The sequence below is a fragment of the Ruditapes philippinarum genome, unplaced genomic scaffold (assembly GCF_026571515.1).
Source record: "Ruditapes philippinarum isolate M1 unplaced genomic scaffold, ASM2657151v2 ctg116_1_1_1_1, whole genome shotgun sequence".
Classification (NCBI taxonomy): domain Eukaryota; kingdom Metazoa; phylum Mollusca; class Bivalvia; order Venerida; family Veneridae; genus Ruditapes; species Ruditapes philippinarum.
In genome coordinates, this window is record NW_026862606.1 from 294,110 (window position 1) to 314,222 (window position 20,113).

Genomic DNA, 20,113 nt, shown 5'->3' on the forward strand with positions numbered 1-20,113 from the left:
ATATTTTCTCCGGACTCATAAAGAGTAGAATCGTCTGCGTATAAATCAATTTTTATATCATTACCAATGAAAGCTATGTCATTTATGTATATTAGAAATAATAAAGGTCCTAGTATTGAGCCTTGTGGAACACCGGAAATTATTTTCATTGTCTGAGATTGTAGATTACCTATCTTAACCAGTTGTATTCTGTTAGAAAGATATGACTTAAAAAACTTAACGGAATTTTCAGAAAAATGATAAAGTTTAAGTTTATGCAAAAGTATTTCATGGTCAACCAAATCAAAGGCTTTCTTTAAGTCTAAGAATACAGTCCCGATAATTTTTCCACTGTCAACATCTTTTAACCAAGTATCTATTAAACTAATGAGTGCAGTATTACATGAATGATTTTTACGAAATCCTGATTGTTTATTATGAATTATGTTCGTTTTTTCAAAGAATGAGTGTATTTGTTTGGCAATATGGCGCTCAAATATTTTGGATATAGTTGACAAAATTGATATCAGTCGATAGTTATTTGCTTCATTCTTATCCCCCGATTTAAAAATAGGTATAACTCGAGCTCTTTTTAAATCATCTGGGAATATATTAGATTTAATACTATTATTGATAATTGATGCAATTATTGGTGTAATATAATCTCCACAATATTTGATGATGTTTGGTCCAATTCCATCTAATCCTGTAGTTTTTAATATTCAGTTTTTCAATAATAAGTTTTACTTCAAACGGTGTAATTAATTCAATATTAAATTCATGATATATTAGCTTTTGGTCTAAAGTTTCTTTCAGTTTTGAAAAATTTGTATTTGAAAACTTTGTTTTATGTATGACATTCGAGATATTGACAAAATACTTGTTTAATTCATTTATAATATTTACATTTCCGTAAATTTCTTTATTACCTGTCACTAGTCTGTCTGGCATTGTAATACAACCTTTTTTATTTAGATTTGAAACGTCCATTAAATTTTTCCATAAAAATGCCGGGTCTTTGTTATTTTTAATAGCATTGTTAAAGAAATCTCTTTTACTTTTTTTAATTATTGATGATATTTTATTTCTGAGCAATTTGTATTGTTCATGTTTCCCTACTTTATGATAGTAATCGCGTTCATGTATTAGATATTTTATCTCATCAGTAAACCATTCCGGCCGGTGTTCACGTTTGATACGTTTTTCTTTTATTGGTGCATGCTTTTTCAAGATAGTATTTAAAATGGAGTAAAATAAGCTAAGGGATTCATTCGGATTAATTATGTGCTCGACTATTTCAAGATCGGATAAAGCAAGGTCTACCTGAAAATCAATTTCATTGAAGTTTTTAAAACATCTATATTTAATCGAATTATGTTCATTAATCAATCGGGTACATGCTTTCGTTGATCTTGAAATACCTATCGCATAATGATCACTTAATGAGGTATCAGAAACAAACAATTCAATAATATATCTGCTACTGTTTGTATAAACATGATCTATAATTTTTTGGGTACGTTTTGTTATCCTAGTAGGATCTGTGATAAGTTGTTTCAAACCATATTTCGTTATCAAATCACCCCATTTTGTATTGTCATATTTTTTCTTTTTACTCATTGGATAAAAGTTTATATTGACATCTCCTAGAATATGATATTCTATATTTGATATATCTATTATACTTAGCTGTTTTTCATAATCGTCAATCCAAGATTGGTGTACATTTGGTGGGCGATATATAAAATTTAAAAGAAAAGGTTTGCAATTTGGGTAAATAATTTCAAACCAAACAGATTCTAATTCGTCCGTTTCTATATCGTAACGGCGCCGATATGGCACCTTGTCAGCAATATATATTACAATTCCCCCGCCTTTGTGACAACTTTTACGGTCCTTTCTTTTGTGTGTGAAATTGTTTATATTTAATTCATCGTCTGTTGTATCATCACCAAGAAATGTCTCAGTAAAGCCGAAAATATCTGGCGAATTTAATTTGTTTAATAGATTGTATTTTATTTCGTCTATTTTAGGCATTAAGTGATTAACGTTAAGGTGTGCAATATGTAAACCTCGTTTTTTAAACTTAGAATTGAACAATTTATTATCTGGAAAATTTGATTTATGGAGCGTAAAATTATTTAGTACTTTGCAATTATATTCATCATTTCCGTATTTATTGTATGGCACTGATTGTTCAAAAGTAACAATTTGATTATCAGATGCAATAGTGTCTATAAATATTCGTTCTTTTACTATCAAATCGATAATTTTTCGCGTATTTAGACATATGTGTAAAATATCAATTGTGGAATACAACATAAAATCGTAACATACATTATAAACAATAGTAAAAGAAAGAGTGTACATGCCACCTAACATAATACAAGTTTTCCTGCAACCATTTTGTAGGAACATATCGAAACCGACTTTTTTATTTAACGGAATTAATTGAAAGGTTCTTGTGTGTGACTGAAATATTACTATATAGTTATTTCTTATTTGAGATATACCAGATATGTTAATGTAATATATATTAGAGAAAATCAAAGTCAAATTATCTACATTTGTAAAACTATTTGTTTTACTCTCACATACCTCGATCCAGTAATCTGTTGCAATACACATGTTACTGTTATTTGATGAAATCTCATTTTTGGATTCTTTTTCTAACAAAGTAGTCTTATTACGTTCACTTACATTGTTTGTGTTCATTGTTAAATTTATTAAACATTTGGAATTTGTCTTTGCTATAATAGTTTTTAGAGTGTCTGTCCGCATTATCCTAGTTCAGATACCAACAGTCTTTAGACTTGTGATTTATTCTTCCGCAGATAAAACACTGATCAAAGCATTCCCTACTTCCGGTTCCGCCATATCGCATTTCACTGGAAAAGTCGTACCCGTTGCTCTGCTTCGAAGAATGTTGCCACCTTCTTGTCAAGTTTTTGTTCATGCTTCTGGTTCTATCTGTTACAGTTGCGCGCAATGGGTGTCTACTAAGTTTGTTCAAATAAAAGCCTTGGGTCAAAATTGGCCCCACCCCGGGGGTCATTGATTTTCCATATATGTGTATAGCAAAAACTTAAAAAACCTTCTTTGAAAAAATCCCAAATAGCTAGAGTTTAGATATTAAGCATGAAACATCTTCTAATAAGTGTCTACAAAGTTTGTTCAAATAAAAGCCCTGGGGTCAAAACTGGCCCCGCCCCAGGGGTGTCATTGTTTTTAACTATATGTGTATAGTAAAAACTTAAAAAATCTTCTTTTAAAAAACCCAATGAACTGGGGGGGGGGGGTGAGAAGGTCATTGTTTTTTCTGATATGTGTATAGCAAAAACTTAACATCATGAAACATCTTCAAATGGGTGTCTTAATTCCAAGTGTGTTCAAATAAAAGCCCTGGGGTTTAAACTGGCCCCGCTTCGGGGGCCTTTATACAGGTGAGCGACCTCAGGGCCATCATGGCCCTCTTGTTTTTGTTTAAACATATTTATTTAAGCTCGATTGCGAAACAAGTTCTTGCAACTTATATTAATCACTTCGAGTCTGCTTCCTGGAACCAACCAGTACTGGTGTCATATGAAGAAACATGGTCGCGACCCGAGTAGGGCTCGAACCCAGGATCTCTGGGTTGAGAGGCAGACACCTTAACCACTAGGCCACCGCTGGGTGGGGGGGGGGGTACAAAGGCCTAACAAAAAAATCTGAATTTTTTACACAAATCAGCTGGGACACTATAATTGAGATATGCAAAAGATATTTGTAATAAAAATGTAAACTGAATTAAATTGAAAATACTGCATTTTTGTGCTACCCTTGACCTGATTGTAACGCTTCTTAATTTTAAATTATTTTTCACATATTATTATCTGAAATTTTACACCAAGTTATTAGTCCACACTTAAATAAATCTTTTAAAAATATTTTTAGTTCTGACAGGAGGGTCATGTGTAAAGGACAAGCATTCTTGCCTTGACAACACTTGTATATATTGATCTTCTAATGATACAATGTAATTGCCCAGAAGTTTAGTTCCTCCGGGAGATTAAAGGGACTCCACTAAGGTTTTTTGACATGATGAGACTGAAAATATTTTTTTCCAGATAATTGTACCATTTGATGTAGGTTTAGACCACTAATCTTTGTGCAAAATTTCAGATGATTCGTGCACACCGTTTTTTCCAGAATAATTATTCAAATTGTAAAAAACTGACCCAAACTGAAAAGCGTTTAAACACTTTTCACTCAAATTAGGCTGAGAAAAGCATAAAAATACGATTTTCAATTTATTTCAAAGTATATTTCTTAACTTTCTTTGCATATATTACTGTTTAATGTGCCCCAGCTCATTTATGTAAGAAATTCAAATGTTATGTTTTTAGACTTTTAAACCTCAGTGGAGTCCTTTTAACTGTTCTATCCTGATGGATGCAGCATACGGCATCAATATTTCTTGGTTGCACAATTCTTGAGATCTTCCATCCAAATGAAACCATAAAAAAAGTAATTCTGGCTCCATAAATCTTGCTTAAGTAAAGAAAAATCTTGCAGTACGCAAATTTGTTACATATATCATAAAATAAGTAAGCACTTTCGTTGGGTAAGGAGTTGGATTGCTGAAATTAGTTGTTGGGAACTCTTTATGGTGGTGGTGTTGGTACTTTTCTCCCTGGATCATAGCAGTAAGCCATTGAATTTACCAGAGCACAGTTCAGCCACCCAGGCTGTCAAGCAGTTTACCAGTACTTCTGTACATGCAAGAGCAGAGGTACAGTGAGAATGACCGTAGAAAGGATTTCTTGATCAATCGTAACAAAAGTGACTTGCGTCCGGAATCGAACCGGGGTCGCCAGATTCTACAGACCCCCTGTATAAATGGTTGGACCCCTTTAATAACTGAACTTGCATCCATCCATTTGACCCCTGAAAATTGATGGTGATGTAAATCCCTACTGAACTTGTGCTTTTGACTGTCACACTTTTGATCAAAACAGGGTCATATCAAATGTGTATCCTTACAGGTAGGTAATAGAAAGATACAATTTCATTCAATTCAAATTATTCACAATATCTTGTTAGTAACCCTCCAGGGTGAGCCATCATGAAGTGAACCTATATTTTGTGTCATCAACAGTCAATTCCATTTAAAGTTCTTGTCATCTTGACTTTCATTAGCAATTTATAAATTAATTTATTGTGCAAATAATATATATTTACGCAGCAATTGCCTCAATTTCGACTTGACCACAACTGAAATTTTAAATTTTATTTGGGCAATGGTACGAACCACCTGGAACAAGCTCTGCACCAAGAATGGCAATATTTTCCTCAAAATCGCTTTAGACGCCTTACTGGTAGTATGAGAAGGGTTGAGGCTATCATCCGGGCACATTGGCTACATAATGTCATTTTAGGTTACTTTATCGTCAACATATACCAACAATATCCTTCAGTAAATGTTTTATAAATGCTACAACACCTTACTTATTAACACTTGCTTTTTTGATAAAATTTGAAAAACAACACATTTGCTTATGCTTCAATAATTTGGTTAAAAATAAACTAAACTCCTAAATTTAATGGTTTATGATTACTTAATTGGTATCGCTACTTATCAAATTACCATTTCATAGCTCAACTAAGTCGTCATCTCATGACAGTGCTTTCAATCACAACCAATCGGTTTATAATTCTGGATAGATTTCTTTCTCTTTGGTACTGTTAATCTGCCCAAATATAAAGTGCAAAAACAAAGGATCTTCCCACTTTTATGAAATAATAATACATCAAAGGTTATTATGCTCACTTCTACATATAATTTTATATAGATGATCAGCATAGGAATAAACAAATGTATATTTTTTTACAATTTTAATAAATTATTTGATAAAACAAGTTTTATATGTAACAAAAATATATGTTATCACAGCTTCATGGAAACAAATGTTTGAAAATTGTATATTATAAAAACATATTGCAGTTTTATTATTACAACATGATCACTTTTATCAAAATAATATATTTCTTTATTTAAAATAATTGTCTCTTTGTTAACAAAGAAGTATTTTGAGGAAGAATGGTGTACATATAGCATCCAACTTGTATTAACTAATCTAGACAACTCTTTGAATCCCACAAGAGGTGAAACTCTTGTTTCAGCTTCCTCAATCCACACTGACCCAGCAGTGTTATTACTCATTTAGAGGTTTGACAATAATGGTTCAACAAACAAAACAAAATATGGTATCTAGTAAAACAAAACCTTGAAATTTTGATTGAAAAATCTACAACAAATCTTAAATGTACTGAAGCAACAAAGTTTAATCTGAATACTAGTATGTAACATTTTTCATCTAAAAGGCTAGGACTAGCTCTTTAACCATAGGAATATCGAGTTCAAATCTCTCTAAGGTTACAACCATATTTCCTTATGTAGCTATGATCTGCACTGATTACCTCTCTGAAGCAGACTTTAGAGTGTTTCCTTTAAGCTTCAAGCTTTCATCACAATAATTTTACAATAAAAAACATCAAACAATCCTGGAAAGACAAATAAAGAACACATGGAGGACTAAAATAAACCATTGTAACATTTTGTCTGATAATCAGTCTGAACTTTGACACATCTTGAAACTGAAGTATGAAAAATATCTCTATTTTAGAGATACAGTGTGCCAGTATAATTACACTATACTTTATTGTGAAAAATATGTCTCAATTCACAGTGGTTAGTTATTAAGGATTATTCCTGACATTCATTCCACATTTATTCATGCCAATGATTTGATTTGACATAATAAATTACTGTTCTGTTCAGAATTTTCAGATATGATACCTACTTTTCTGAATAAAACTACATGTGTATATAAAAAAAAATATTTTATAAAATCCCAATATTTATCCCTGCAGAAATGATTAAAATCATTTCATAGAAGGATATGCTAGAAGTTTTGAGACAATTTGGCTTGGTAATGGTAATTCATTCAATTTTGTACTAGGAACCCAAGAAAATATGGCCCATTTACAAAGGTCAAACAGTGAAATATACTGTGGCATCTGATACACTCGAATTCTCCCATCACTTGCAGAGGTGGCAAGTTGATTCCCAGTTGTTGAAAATGAAAGACGTATCAAATTTGGTACACTATACATGATCTGTTTCAAATTTGGACTTTCCGAGTGCATATCAAAGTTACGAAGAATGGTTCCATCACATGGGTCCAGTAAGAAAAGGCTGAAGTTCCTTGTTGCTATGACAACATATTTTCCAAATGGGTGATATTGCAAGCAATCGATAGCATCTCTGCTAAGGGCATCTGTTTGTTCAACTATCTCCTTAGACTCTAGGTTTAGGAAGTAAACACATCGGTCATTGGTCCCAACAGCTAACAGTTCATGACAAGAACATGGATTAAAATCAAAAGTAGAAGCCCAGCTGGGGAACACTTCATCTGGTAGTACATCTGCTACAATATTCAACACCAGTTGTAAATCTTTGTTTAATATGAACATAAAGTTAATGGAAGAACACACTGCAATAAGCTCGCTGTCTGGTGACCATTTACATTCAACATGTTCGTTGTAGTGAAATATACGGAAACCTGGTAATAGTTTGCTTAAATCAACCACTCGATCATTGAAGGCAAAGCCTTTGTCTATCATAGATACCAGGAGTTCATACTGTTTAGAACAGCTCATCAGTACAGCCATTAGTCTTCCATTAGGGGCAAATGATATAAACCTGTAGTTACACATGCGTAAGTCTTTATACTTGTTAAACACATCTTTATGTTCCACAGTCTCAAGTTTGATTGACTCCGGTGAAATATAACCTATATAATTCCCAGATGGATGCATTTGAAGTTTGGGAAGATTTGCCATCTTTGTGTGTGAAAATGTCTCACCACCTGAAAATATAGAACAAATGCAAAAATATACTATGATATCAAAAATACACAAACTTAAATACCTAGCAACGTTTCTGTCTTTATCTTACCTTACAATATAAATGTAATCCATATTTCAAAAACCAGGTTTTTGAGGTATTTATACAGCTCACAATTTGTTGTTACAATGAATCTTATCAAATATATTTATTGCAACAATTTTGATAATAACAATTTCACTTTTCTTGACCTACTATGATAAACGAATGACAGACTATTCTCTCCCTTACCAGTTCCTCTCCCTGACGGTTCTCTCCCTAACCGTTTCCTCCCCTGACGGTTCTCTCCCAAATTTGAAATATGCAGACAGTTCTCCCCCAAATTTTATATGTTAGTTATCATTTTAGTTTTTACTTAATCTAATAATATTTCTTGAAGATTATTAAAAGAATGTATTTGATATTAAGTAAAGTGCATTTTATGTTTATTTGATTCTGAAAAGTGTTTGTAAATTTAACACCTTTTTCATATTTTAATCTTATTAACACCTTCATTGTGAGAGGTGTCTTTAATGGACAGTGATTGATATACATACACCTGTAATTATGTGAAGGTCTAGTGATATTCATTCATTTGTTAAATAGTGAATAAGGTGGTTACAAGTATGTTATAGAAAATAAATAAGCAACAACTGGTATGCAATCACATTTCACATTTACTTTTATTCAAAATTGATTAAAGAACATGTAGTCATTAACATAAAACAATATATATTACCAAATAAGTAATAAAAATATTTGTTTATCAACTCCTTTTCACAGTTATTTTAATCATTAGATTACACCTTGATTCTTGAATAATGAATTAATAAACTCCGTAATAATCTCTGACAGCAAACTTAATGCACATGTGTATTGAACTCCTTTCTTCATTATAGAAAAGTATGAAATTTAGCAATTAAAATTTATAAATCATTTTTTTCTTATAATTTTTTTTCTTATTTATTAGAAAAACAAAACAACAACAACAAAAACCTCACCTAAAAATAAATATCGAATGATTATCCTAATCAAGTAAATTAAACACATTAAAAAGTATACGTTAGAGCTAATAAAAAATATCAGAATAATATACTAATATGCTAAAAAAAATCTTTTTATCTAATCTATATCAATTAATCATGAACATGCCCATGTATTAAACATCTAAATACTCCAATAAAATTTTTTTTTCTAATTTATATCAATTAATATTATAATTTAATAATAAACTTATCCATTTATTAAACATCTAAATACTTCAATAATAATATATTAATAAAAATAAAGATGGGGAGGAACTGTCTGCTTATTTGCAAATATGCAGACCGTTCTCCCCCAAAATAGGGAGAGAATCGTCAGGGAGGAAACGTCAGGAGAGGAACTGGTAAGGGAGAGAATAGTCTGACTACCATGATAAACTATGTAATAGAAAAAGCATTGAATCACGAGGCTATCTGATTTGTACGAGGGGGCGTAGCCCCCCCAGTATTTATCAGATTGCTGAGTGTTTTGATGTTCTTTCTCTTTTGTATCATAGTCAAACATATAAACACGTTCCCTGATGTCACAATATGAAACCCCAGAAAAAATGAACCAATGAACGAGCATCTGAATATGATATTTCTATCGCTTTCCCTTTCCCCGTCGTCACAATATGTAAACCCCAGACAAAATGAACCAAACAATGGGCATGCTCTGCAGTGTGGGTAACTAATACCTGCACTCCAGTTAACGCACTTTGCATGTTAAGTATACGATTTAACTCTGACACATTTTAAACAGAAAGGTCCCCAAACTATGATACAAATATACATAGACATACTAAGTTCTGAGTAAATCTTTCAACAGTGGTCAGTTTAATCTACATAATACATAAACTGTATACTAAAAACAGATTAATTTGATACTAGATAAAAATGGCAAGGACATATTTTCATCATCTTAAAAGCATCCACCAGTGTTACTCCTGTCAGTGTGAATTTTATGCAGTCAGTTTTTGTTATTAAAACATATATGTCTACATAAGTACATGTATATCATTTGTTAATATATTTTTTAAAAAAGTATCTTAATTACTTCTGTTTGGCTACAAAAGAAAATTAACTGATCTCTACCACTGTGATAATATGATTTTTGTGACATCTAAAGCAAAAGCTTAATTTATAAAAAGAATTAAAATGTTTTGAGTGGTACTGACATTAATGTCAAGCCTTCGCCACCATTGCAAAGCCATATAAGTCTATAGTCTTACTAGCTAGACTATATATCGATGGTTACTAAAACATTCAAATTATGATATTAAAGTCACTTTATATACACATAACAATGGTTGGTTCCAACTTCAAAAGTAGAGTGGCGGCATGGCTGAGTGGTTAACGCATTAGCCTAAAATGTAATGATCCCTAGTTGCATGGGTTCAAACCCCATTAGGGGCAAGTTGTTGTTTCCTTGAGCAAGAAATTTTACACTCATTGCTCATTCCAGGAACAGATTCGAAAGTGTGTCTAACAGCTTATAGCTTTCTATACAATTGGACTAAAATAAATTCTATTGTAAACCTGTCCTGGTGTTGACATTATGTATTACTCTTTTAATGTTGATAACAATTCTGTATAGACCAAAATTCAAAAGTAAGAAAATGCCAAGGATTACCACAGATTTATATTGTTATTAAGATGGGTACTTGTAATTATGCTTTTTAATTTCTCTTTTGCTGCTTGCATAAACAGTTTAGTAAATAAATTTACCAAGCTTGGTCCTCTCTAATTCCATTTTGATAACTCTGCCATTTGGTGCATGCCTTAGATTGACCCATGCATGCTGGCTTCTAGGTTCAAATGGTCCGGAAGTTACAAATAATACAGTGTCATCATGTGGGAGAAATTGAGCATCAGTCCACCAATACAAATCCTGTGCCACTGCCTTTTGATGGGTAACTGAAAGATTACAACTACAGATATAGAAAACAGTATTGAGTAATCATGTTAAAAACATGTCACATTAAAAGCAATTATACCTACTAAACTATGGAGTGTGAAATTAATCCTTACATGGGTTGCAAACCTTTTGAACAAGTTGTACTTTAAATGAAGATTGTATTAATTTATGTATGGGCAATATCTTTTCTCCTCTATTGAAGCAAGATTCTGAACAAAACAAAAGTATCCCAGAATCTATTCAAGATGTTTAAATTATTTTTGACTTGGTCACAACTGTGTCATCATATTGCTATCACATCAGTAATTAATGTTTCACTCAAGAATTTGGTTCTCAGTTGAGCATAAATGAATCTTTATACTAATTACTATTCTGACATAAAAAGTAAATAATAGGACACTGTAATCAATCCTATCAATTTTTTCACTTCTCCTAATAGGAGAAGTGAAAAATTTAATCACTTACAATCCAATAAGAGTGAGAATGGTTCTTTCATCAGCCTTCGAGGAAATGTCCGATACTTGTGATCTGGAATACATTTTATAAAATCTCCTCTCTCTTTGTCCCTCACAGTTTTATACTGTATTCCCATTGATATACCCATCCTTACACCCGTATACTGAGTCCTCTTCTAAGTCTAGTCTATGTTCATAATTGGTCTTTTCTGTCTGAAATGTGGTTACCACTATACTGTATATTTCTTATTTGAAAATATAAAGATATGAGCCGTGTCACAACAAAACCAACATAGTGCGTTTGCGTTTGCAACCAGCACGGATCCAGACCAGCCTGCACATCCGCGCAGTCTCAGCAGATCAGGATCCATGCTGTCCGCTATCAGTTTCTCTACTTGTAATAGGGTTTGTAAGCGAACAGCATGGATCCTGATCAGACTGCTTGGATGCGCAGGCTGGTCTGGATCCATGCTGGTCGCAAACCCATTATGTTGGTTTTGTCACGACACGGCTCATATGTGTAAATTTAGATATTTGTCTTCTGTGGTACATTTGCCACATTTAAATACACATATTTTTTTGAAATTATAAGTGGCGCGATAGCTCAGTTGGTTAGACCACTGACTGTCACTCCTGAGGTTCCGGGTTCGATCCTGGGTAACACCCTTGGGATTTTTCAGAAACACTTTCAGTGTTTCCCACCTAACTAGAGGTGTACTGGTAAGAAATCCAGGTAATCTTCGCATGTATCAGTGCTATATACACTGTGCATGTAAAAGAACCAAGGAATCTTTTCAATAAGAGCTAGGGACTAGTTCCCGGATTCCCTTGTATCTCATAGCTGTCTCTGGAGTCTGCTTAGGTAAGGACCCTACTGGAAATAAGTGCAAGTCGTAGGTTATCCTTGACCGCCCGGTCCAAAGAAAATCAAATCAAATATGCTTCAGAAACCAATCAGTTTTTTTCTTCTTTAGAAAGGGCAAAAAATAGAGCATGTTAGATACTTATCACCTGCAGAAATAGCGCTGAATGTGAAATTATTAATCATAAATCTTAAAATGTAGCAAAATATAAATGAAGTAGTATTTGTTTTCAAAGTATACATCTAACTTCAAATTATGGTTAAATCTATCTATAAATATTCTGGATCACTGTAACTTGTGTATAAAATAAAGTATGTTTAACTCTTCAAAAATCGTATGCATTAGTTTAAAATTAAAAAGAACGAGATAAAGAATAAATGTCCATTAATTGTCAAATTATTTATTTCCGCCTTACTGCAGCAGTGGGTACCTGTACTGTACACACCTGTGTTAAATTGGATAGCATCTCTACTTTACTAAACTAATTCGGAAACTATGACTATCCGAATAATACCAAAGTCTTAACTTTTTAAAACATAGCAATTTACATTTTCTCATTCATATACGTATATTTAACGACAACAAAACTGACAAACTAACAGTGCAATTGCGCATATTTTTCCTTTGATAAGTAGATCTACGTCAAAGGACTCACCTGTTTTGTTTACTTTTTGGGTAAAATAATTTTTAATCAAATATCGTTGTCATCTTCAGTTATTTTTACTTCATTTGAAATAAACACAAATATGTTAGATTTGATCAGATATATTTCGGTGTAGAATACATATACAGTACATGAACATTTAAAATAAGGGATATTATCTCGCGAGAATTCTATATTCATTCATAAGTTTTTACTATGACACGAGAAACTCGTGCAGACAGTAATTTGTGCGAGCGCTATCTATGTTTACAATAACATAAATTTTATCATTTATTGATTTGCGTATACCATTTTTTCATATTCACGCATGTAGAGGTCTATATATTTGTCGTATATGAAAATGAGCTGTATATGCTTAATTCTGTTCTGTTCTGTTCTACTTTCTTCTCTTTCTCTCCCTTTAAAAACTAAATGCGGTAACCACATGTTTGTTTTTTCTCTAAGAAAAATCTATTTGTTTAAAACTGTAGGTTATAATTATCATATGTACCTAATATATGATTTATGGACGTAGTATTATAATGACCTTTGTTGATATACAACCATAATTTACGTATTCTAGTGGTGAGAGAAAAGTTGTCCCCATGTTGTTTAACGATACTAGTATGTGACGATGCTTGATTTTGATATTTTCAATAAAAAAACTCACATTTTACATTATTGTATTCAGTTCTATCTTGTAAAGTGACCCGAAAAGTATTTTGTTGTTGTTGTTGTTGTTGTTGCTGCTGCTGCTGGTGGTGGTGGTGGTGGTGGGGAAAAATGATATTGGGACAGAATCATCCCTTACAAACCATAAGCAACGACTATATATCTTAACAAATGCTGATAATGTACAGTGTCTGGTGGTGTTTTATTGACTGTTATTAAAACACCACTCGTATGGTCAGTTGAAAAGCAGTTGCATCAATTGTGTAAAAAGGGAAACAGTTTACAGTATTTGCTAAAATAAGTTACATGTAAATGTAAAACTTGACTTAAAAGTTTGCTAACTCTCCGTGGAAAAAGCATAGAAAACTGTCACCATTTTGTGTTTCACATTCCTATGAGCGGAGTGAATAGGCCGAGTCTTTAATTCAGTTTGTATAATTTACAAAAAAGCATGAGTAAATCAAATATGGAAACATATAACAGAAATACATTGTAGATCACTGTGATGCATGAAATTGACATGTATAAACAACATGAGCTGATCACCCGGATAGGGTTTGAACACAAGAGAAGTACTTTTTTGTTGATATCGCTTGCATAAAATGATTACAAAATCGTTAATTATGTGGTCACATGACAAAAGCAAAGAAATCAATAATAATAATAAGGAGTTTAAAAATTGTTGTAGTTTTAGCAATGCACCTGGTTAAGGTTTGATTTAATGATTGCTTTTTGTGTTAGAGTTGAGACCTCGTTTGTTGTCATTAATCTACTACTAATCTGTTGGGACATGATTGTGTATCAGTCTGTGAGATTTTATATAGTATGGTACGTAACCCTGTCAACAGTTGCCATCATAACTTCTGGACAAAAACCTGCAATTGTTGTGTTTAGGTCAATCATTGGTTACCATCATAAATATTCCAGGAATTAGTCTGTTTAATCCTGGTATGGTAACCTGGTCAGCACTTGTCTTGATAAATATATAGAAGGTGTATATCTTTGTCAATTAACACTAAGGTAACCTCCAAATATGGAGAGATAAGGTATTTCTTATAAATACTGATGCAAGATTTGTTTAAGGGCATGTGTGAGAAAGAGAGACATTGTAAATTTAAGATGTTAGATTAGAAACTTAGAAATATTTTATATACAAATAAACGATGTTAGAGCATTGAGAACAGTTATTGTGTGTTTTATTATATGGGAAATTTAAATAGTAATGGTGAGTGAGAATTGTAACTATAATAATTACAACGGAGTAGTAGTTGTAACAAGATGTATTATACTCAAATTCCATATTTGAAAAAAAACCTGATAATTACTATATAGTCTATTTTGAAATGTAGAATAAGCATCTTTTAAATACACACAGAAAAAATATTTTATATTTTAAACTCTCCCCACTACAGATAATCACAGTATGATTAAATAGTGTCATTAAAAATACCGGCAGTTTTTATAAGAATAGACCAACTTAATTTGACAAGTAATAGGGAATGGATCTTCCCAAACATAGTTCATACAGTCATTTATTCAAATTAGACATACTAAGGAATAATTTACTAGATTTTAATAAATTTCTGCTATAAAAGAGTTATAGAAGAAAAAACAAAAACAACAAAATGATGTGTAAACATAACAGCTCAAAATATGTAGTATCACATGTATATTTTTAAAAATAAGGATAATAAGGTGTACCAATTCATATTAAAATGCGTTATGTATTAACAGCTGGTAGTAACAGTTCTTGTCTCTTTTTATTGGCTACATCAGTATATTTTCCTAAATCTGCAAGTATAACTTTATTTCCGGATTGTAATACATTTGAGCCGTGTCACGACAAAAACAACATAGTGGGTTTGCGACCAGCATGGATCCAGACCAGCCTGCGCATCCTCACAGTCTGATCAGGATCAACGCTGTTCGCTTACCAACCCTATTACAAGTAGAGAAACTGATAGCGAACAGCATGGATCCTGATCAGACTGCGCGGATGCGCAGGCTGGTCTGAATCCATGCTGGTCGCAAACCCATTATGTTGGTTTTGTCGTGACGCGGCTCATATACTTATTTATTCATGCAAGGTATAATATAGATTCGATATTCATTAACAAATATATAAGGATTGTAAAATACAGGCTTGTGAAAATATTGCAGTTAAAAAGATGTATAAAATAATTCTAAATGATTGTCAAAGAGGCAAGGTAAATTAGGTATCTAAAGTAAGTCTTTGTTAGAAAATCATGACTTTTTATATGTATGGAACAATCCTGATATTATTAATATTAAAACGTTTCCTTTGTTATTCAAACAAAGACTAACTGGCCAGTTTGTTCAGTCATGGACTGCCACATTGTCTGTTAGTCCAAGTTTATGTACTTATAAATTATTTAAAAAATGTTTTAAATTTGAATACTATTTAACATTTCACTTAAACTTCGTATTCCATTGACTAAGTTAAGCTAGACTATCTTCCATCAATTACGAATTTAAACAGGTCGCTATGGCAATAATAGAATTGAGCGTAACCGAAGACATTGTACGATTTGTAACAGTGGTGACCTAGAAGATGAATATCATTTTATTTGTATCTGTTCAGCATATAATCAAATCCGAAAAACGTTATATTAACAAATTCTATTTCAATAGACCAAGTCTTGTAAAATTTATAGAACTTGCAATCTGTAAACTATTCTGTAATAATAAAACTATGCAAATTTATACGAGAAGCATTTATAATAAGACAAAACATTGTAAACAACTATACTTAGTCATATTTAAGCTTATTTCCTGTAATCGTTTACATTATATCTAGTTTATATACTAATTTCCATGTTACATTTGGATTTGTAATATAAATATCTGATATTGTGGTGTACATGTATTGTAAATATGTCTGTGATATAGAGGATATTTGTTTAGTTCAGTGTAATATCGGAATATATTTCACCGAGTGAGCACCAAAAGGTATATTTCACGAGTGGCGCAGCCACGAGTGAAAATATGAACTTTTGGTGTTCACAAGGTGAAATATATTTCGATCTTACACTAAACTAAACAAATTTTCTTTTTATTATATGCAAAGAAACGTTTTAAAAAGACATTAAACCTAATACTGAATGAAAAGCGCGCCAAATAATAATACAACGTGACGTCATTTACGACGTCACGTCATTAAGTTGGTACCCAGTTCTGTGCACGCTGGTATTTCACTGAAACAACGTAAGGGGCTTAAATTCAAAACAGTGAAATTATCAAAGTGGTAATTTCACTGTTTCAAACAGTGAAATTACCAGTTTTATATCACTGATATATTTCTATAAACCACCGAAAAGCATGTAATAAAGATAATTATCATATGGACATGCGCGCACAATTTTTGAAAAGTGTATATAGTTCATTCTCTTGTGTAAGCTCATTATGCTTATTTGTTTTCAGTGAGTGCAACCATTCATGTCTTTTTTATTTGCCATGTGTAATATGTATATAAACATGTATGCTAATTGTATCATGTAACAAGAAACATAACTTGTTTTCGTTACTAAATAAAAAATCTTGAATCTTAAATTAAATATAGCAATAACACTTGATAACGCTTTGAATATTTTGATAACAAGGAAAAACTAAAATAAAATGACATTCATCTTTAATTTCTGGCATAACTGATATAATCTTTTAAGCCTCGGTCTCACTTACTCCCGGCAGAGCCCAGGACCATCCCGGTAAGTTACCGGGATGATCCGGGACGATCCGGGATGAAATTATTGTTGCGGTCACACTTACCCCGGCAGCACTGAGGTAGTTCCCTACTAACCACCCAGGATGCGCTCCGGATCATCCAGGCAGAGCCCAGGTGAAGCTACGGTTCATGCCGGTGCTTCCCCGGTCGTTCCCGGATGACGCCGGAAGAGCCCCGGTTGACCCAGGCAGAGCTCCGGTCGATCCAGGAAGAGCCCCGGCAGAGCCCAGGACGATCCAGGCAGAGCCCCGTTAGAACCCCGGTGGATTGAAAACGCCCGAAAATGATAACATTGATACATAATTTTTATTGAATATGATATCTTTTGTTTCAGAATAGTAATTCATGATGATTTTCTGAAAAACCCTTATGCCATACTGAATAGAAGAATGGGAAGGCTTTTAATACAAACAAGTGCAATCATCGCAAATTGTCGTTATTCTTTTGAAATGATCCGGGCTTTGCCGGGGCTCTACCGGGATCAACCGTAGCTCTACCTTTATCCTCCGGGGCTCTGCCTGTAGTTACCGGGGCTCTGTCGGCATATACCGGGGCTCTACCGTAGCTCTACCGTAGCTCTACCGGCTATATCATACCCCGGATCATCCCCGGTTTGTGCCGGCAGAGCTACGGTGCTTTCCCGGTATAACCCCGGTCGTTCACGGCAGAGCTAAGGATGAAGCCGGCAAAGCTATACCTTCCCGGATCATCCCGGACCACCCCGGTGATATTAAATATTTTATTCCATCCGGGGTCGAATGCCGGATGTTCCCGGATCATCCCGGATCATCCAGGACGTTGCCGGCAGAGTTACGGATGTACCCCGGTTGTTCCCGGTCGTACCCCGGTCGTTCCCGGATCACCCCGGACGTCTACCGGGGCTCTGCCGGGATGTAAGTGAGACTGTAGCTTTAACGTTTCTATTACGTCCGTATCTTCCGGTTTTTAATCTTTAAAGCTGCGGGAAAACTAATTCTACAAATATTCATACGTAAACATTTTCAATTAATATTTCTGAAATATGGTATTTGTTATAACTTAATAAAGTGTTTAGTACGATATTGTTTTTTATGAATTGATCTGACCTGTCGTGTTTCTTCTCCTCGTGAGGGATTTGGGGAAGTCGCAGGGTTGGGCCTTTACCATGCGATGTATTATATAATCACCGCTATTCCTTGGGATGGGAACCGTAAGTATACGTAGCTTTGAATAGCGCCTTTCTGTATTTACTTAAAGAAACACTATGTCAATTCACTATTTTTTCAACAAGAAATGTGTTGAGATTCATCTCTGCATGGCAGTTCTCTTGGAAACTTGATCTGTATGAGACAGCATGCTATTATTTATAAATAAAATGAGCCGCGCCATGACAAAACCAACATAGTGCGTTTGCGACCAGCATGGATCCAGACCAGCCTGCGCATCCGCGCAGTCTGATCAGGATTCATGCTGTTTGCTTACCAACCCTATTACAAGTAGAGAAACTGATAGCGAACAGCATGGATTCTGATCAGACTGCACGCATTATGTTGATTTGGTCATGACGCGGCTCAAATGTGATTTGTGAATGCATTTTTAAGACACGAATTTTAGAAATTATAAATACATCTTGGCGTGGACACAAGAAGTGCATTTGTCTGTCGGAGTCAATTTCATTTTAAAAATTAAAGTATTTAAGAATTAAAGAATATTAAATAATGATTAATTTTTGTAAACCTTTCCATTGTACAACTATTATGAATTATGATAGAATGGTCAGATCTATAGCTTAAATCTATATCACAACCTCTTATATGCGGTAATTAAAAACTTCAGGAATAAGAAAAAAAGCCATGTAAACTCCCGACAGTTACAAATATAGTTAACAAGAAAAAACAAATTCACTTATAATTGTCACACTCTATTTCTGTATCTTGTACTAAATTAAAATTACCACACCAAATAAAAATATAACCATTAACATCATCTTTTATACGAAAATATTTCCATAAAACTACGGTTGGTCTGTAATTGGACTGTAAACATTTATTATTGTGGCTTGTTTTTTAGTTTACATATAAATCTAAACTGATATAATTTCCATTTAACCTACAAATGACCGATACACATTGATGTCTAAATTCCGTTTAAATGAAATCCCTTCACCTCGAGCGATAATTCTATTGATGAATTCTAAAAAGCATTCAGCGTTTCATGTGTTTTTCATATTTTCGGTAAAATGAAAACTGTAAAATTTAAACATGCCAGACCTCTTTTTTGTATCATTAAGACCTCTACAGTCCAAGAAAGTATATTTATTTCACTTGTTGTCAAAAACGGCCATCTCAATTTCATTTAAAAAAAACAACATGTATATTAAAATCATATATATATATTGTGTAGTACACAATGAAAATGCTTTTAATATTATGAGAATATTGAACATTGTTGAGTACAATACTGAGTTGTAAGAATGGTACCGCTAGCTGCTGTGTACGAGTCCAATAAAATCATTATTGTATTGAACTTTGTTTCACACTACTATACCATTTTTTAATATTTTTAAACACTTTCGAATACAATATAGATTTGATATGGATTTTTGGACTCGGGATATGTACACGAAGCTAAATTGATGAGATTGGACCCAATAATCATTTCTATTGGAATCACGTTGTGCAAACGCTTGAAGTTTATTGTTTACATTTTATAAAGGTGTGGCATTAAGTTTTAATTGATAAATTAAAAGGTTCATTTAGGGGTTACATGGTTAAAAAAGTGCCAGATACGTTTTTGAAAGGTGATAGTTTTATTTAAAAAATTGCCTGGCTTTTATGAAAAACAGTCAACATCTATAGGATACCGAATCATTTTCTTTTTCTTTGGGTGTTATTTATCTCACATCATTGCGTA

At 33.0% G+C, this 20,113-nt stretch overlaps 1 protein-coding gene across 1 annotated transcript; it reads right to left on the reverse strand.

Moving 5' to 3' along the window:
• Nucleotides 1–6,860: 6,860 nt before the first annotated feature.
• Nucleotides 6,861–12,915, reverse strand: LOC132719566 (uncharacterized). Its single transcript, XM_060703344.1, has 4 exons — nucleotides 12,820–12,915; nucleotides 11,312–11,514; nucleotides 10,657–10,845; nucleotides 6,861–7,889 (listed from the first exon to the last, which is right to left on the reverse strand). The coding sequence occupies exons 2-4, from the start codon at nucleotides 11,448–11,450 to the stop codon at nucleotides 6,904–6,906; spliced, it is 1,314 nt and encodes a 437-aa protein (XP_060559327.1). The 5' UTR covers nucleotides 11,451–11,514; nucleotides 12,820–12,915; the 3' UTR covers nucleotides 6,861–6,903.
• Between the last annotated feature and the right edge of the window lie 7,198 nt (nucleotides 12,916–20,113).

What these genes read in the sequence shown, in the direction of transcription:
- LOC132719566 (XM_060703344.1), bottom strand. Translation starts at nt 11,450, where the DNA reads ATGGGTATATCAATGGGAATACAGTATAAAACTGTGAGGGACAAAGAG. An exon ending in ATTCTCACTCTTATTGGATT is followed by an intron (nt 10,846 to 11,311) that starts GTAAGTGATTAA and finishes GTAATCTTTCAG; the next exon opens with TTACCCATCAAAAGGCAGTG. An exon ending in ATTAGAGAGGACCAAGCTTG is followed by an intron (nt 7,890 to 10,656) that starts GTAAATTTATTT and finishes CTATATTTTCAG; the next exon opens with GTGGTGAGACATTTTCACAC.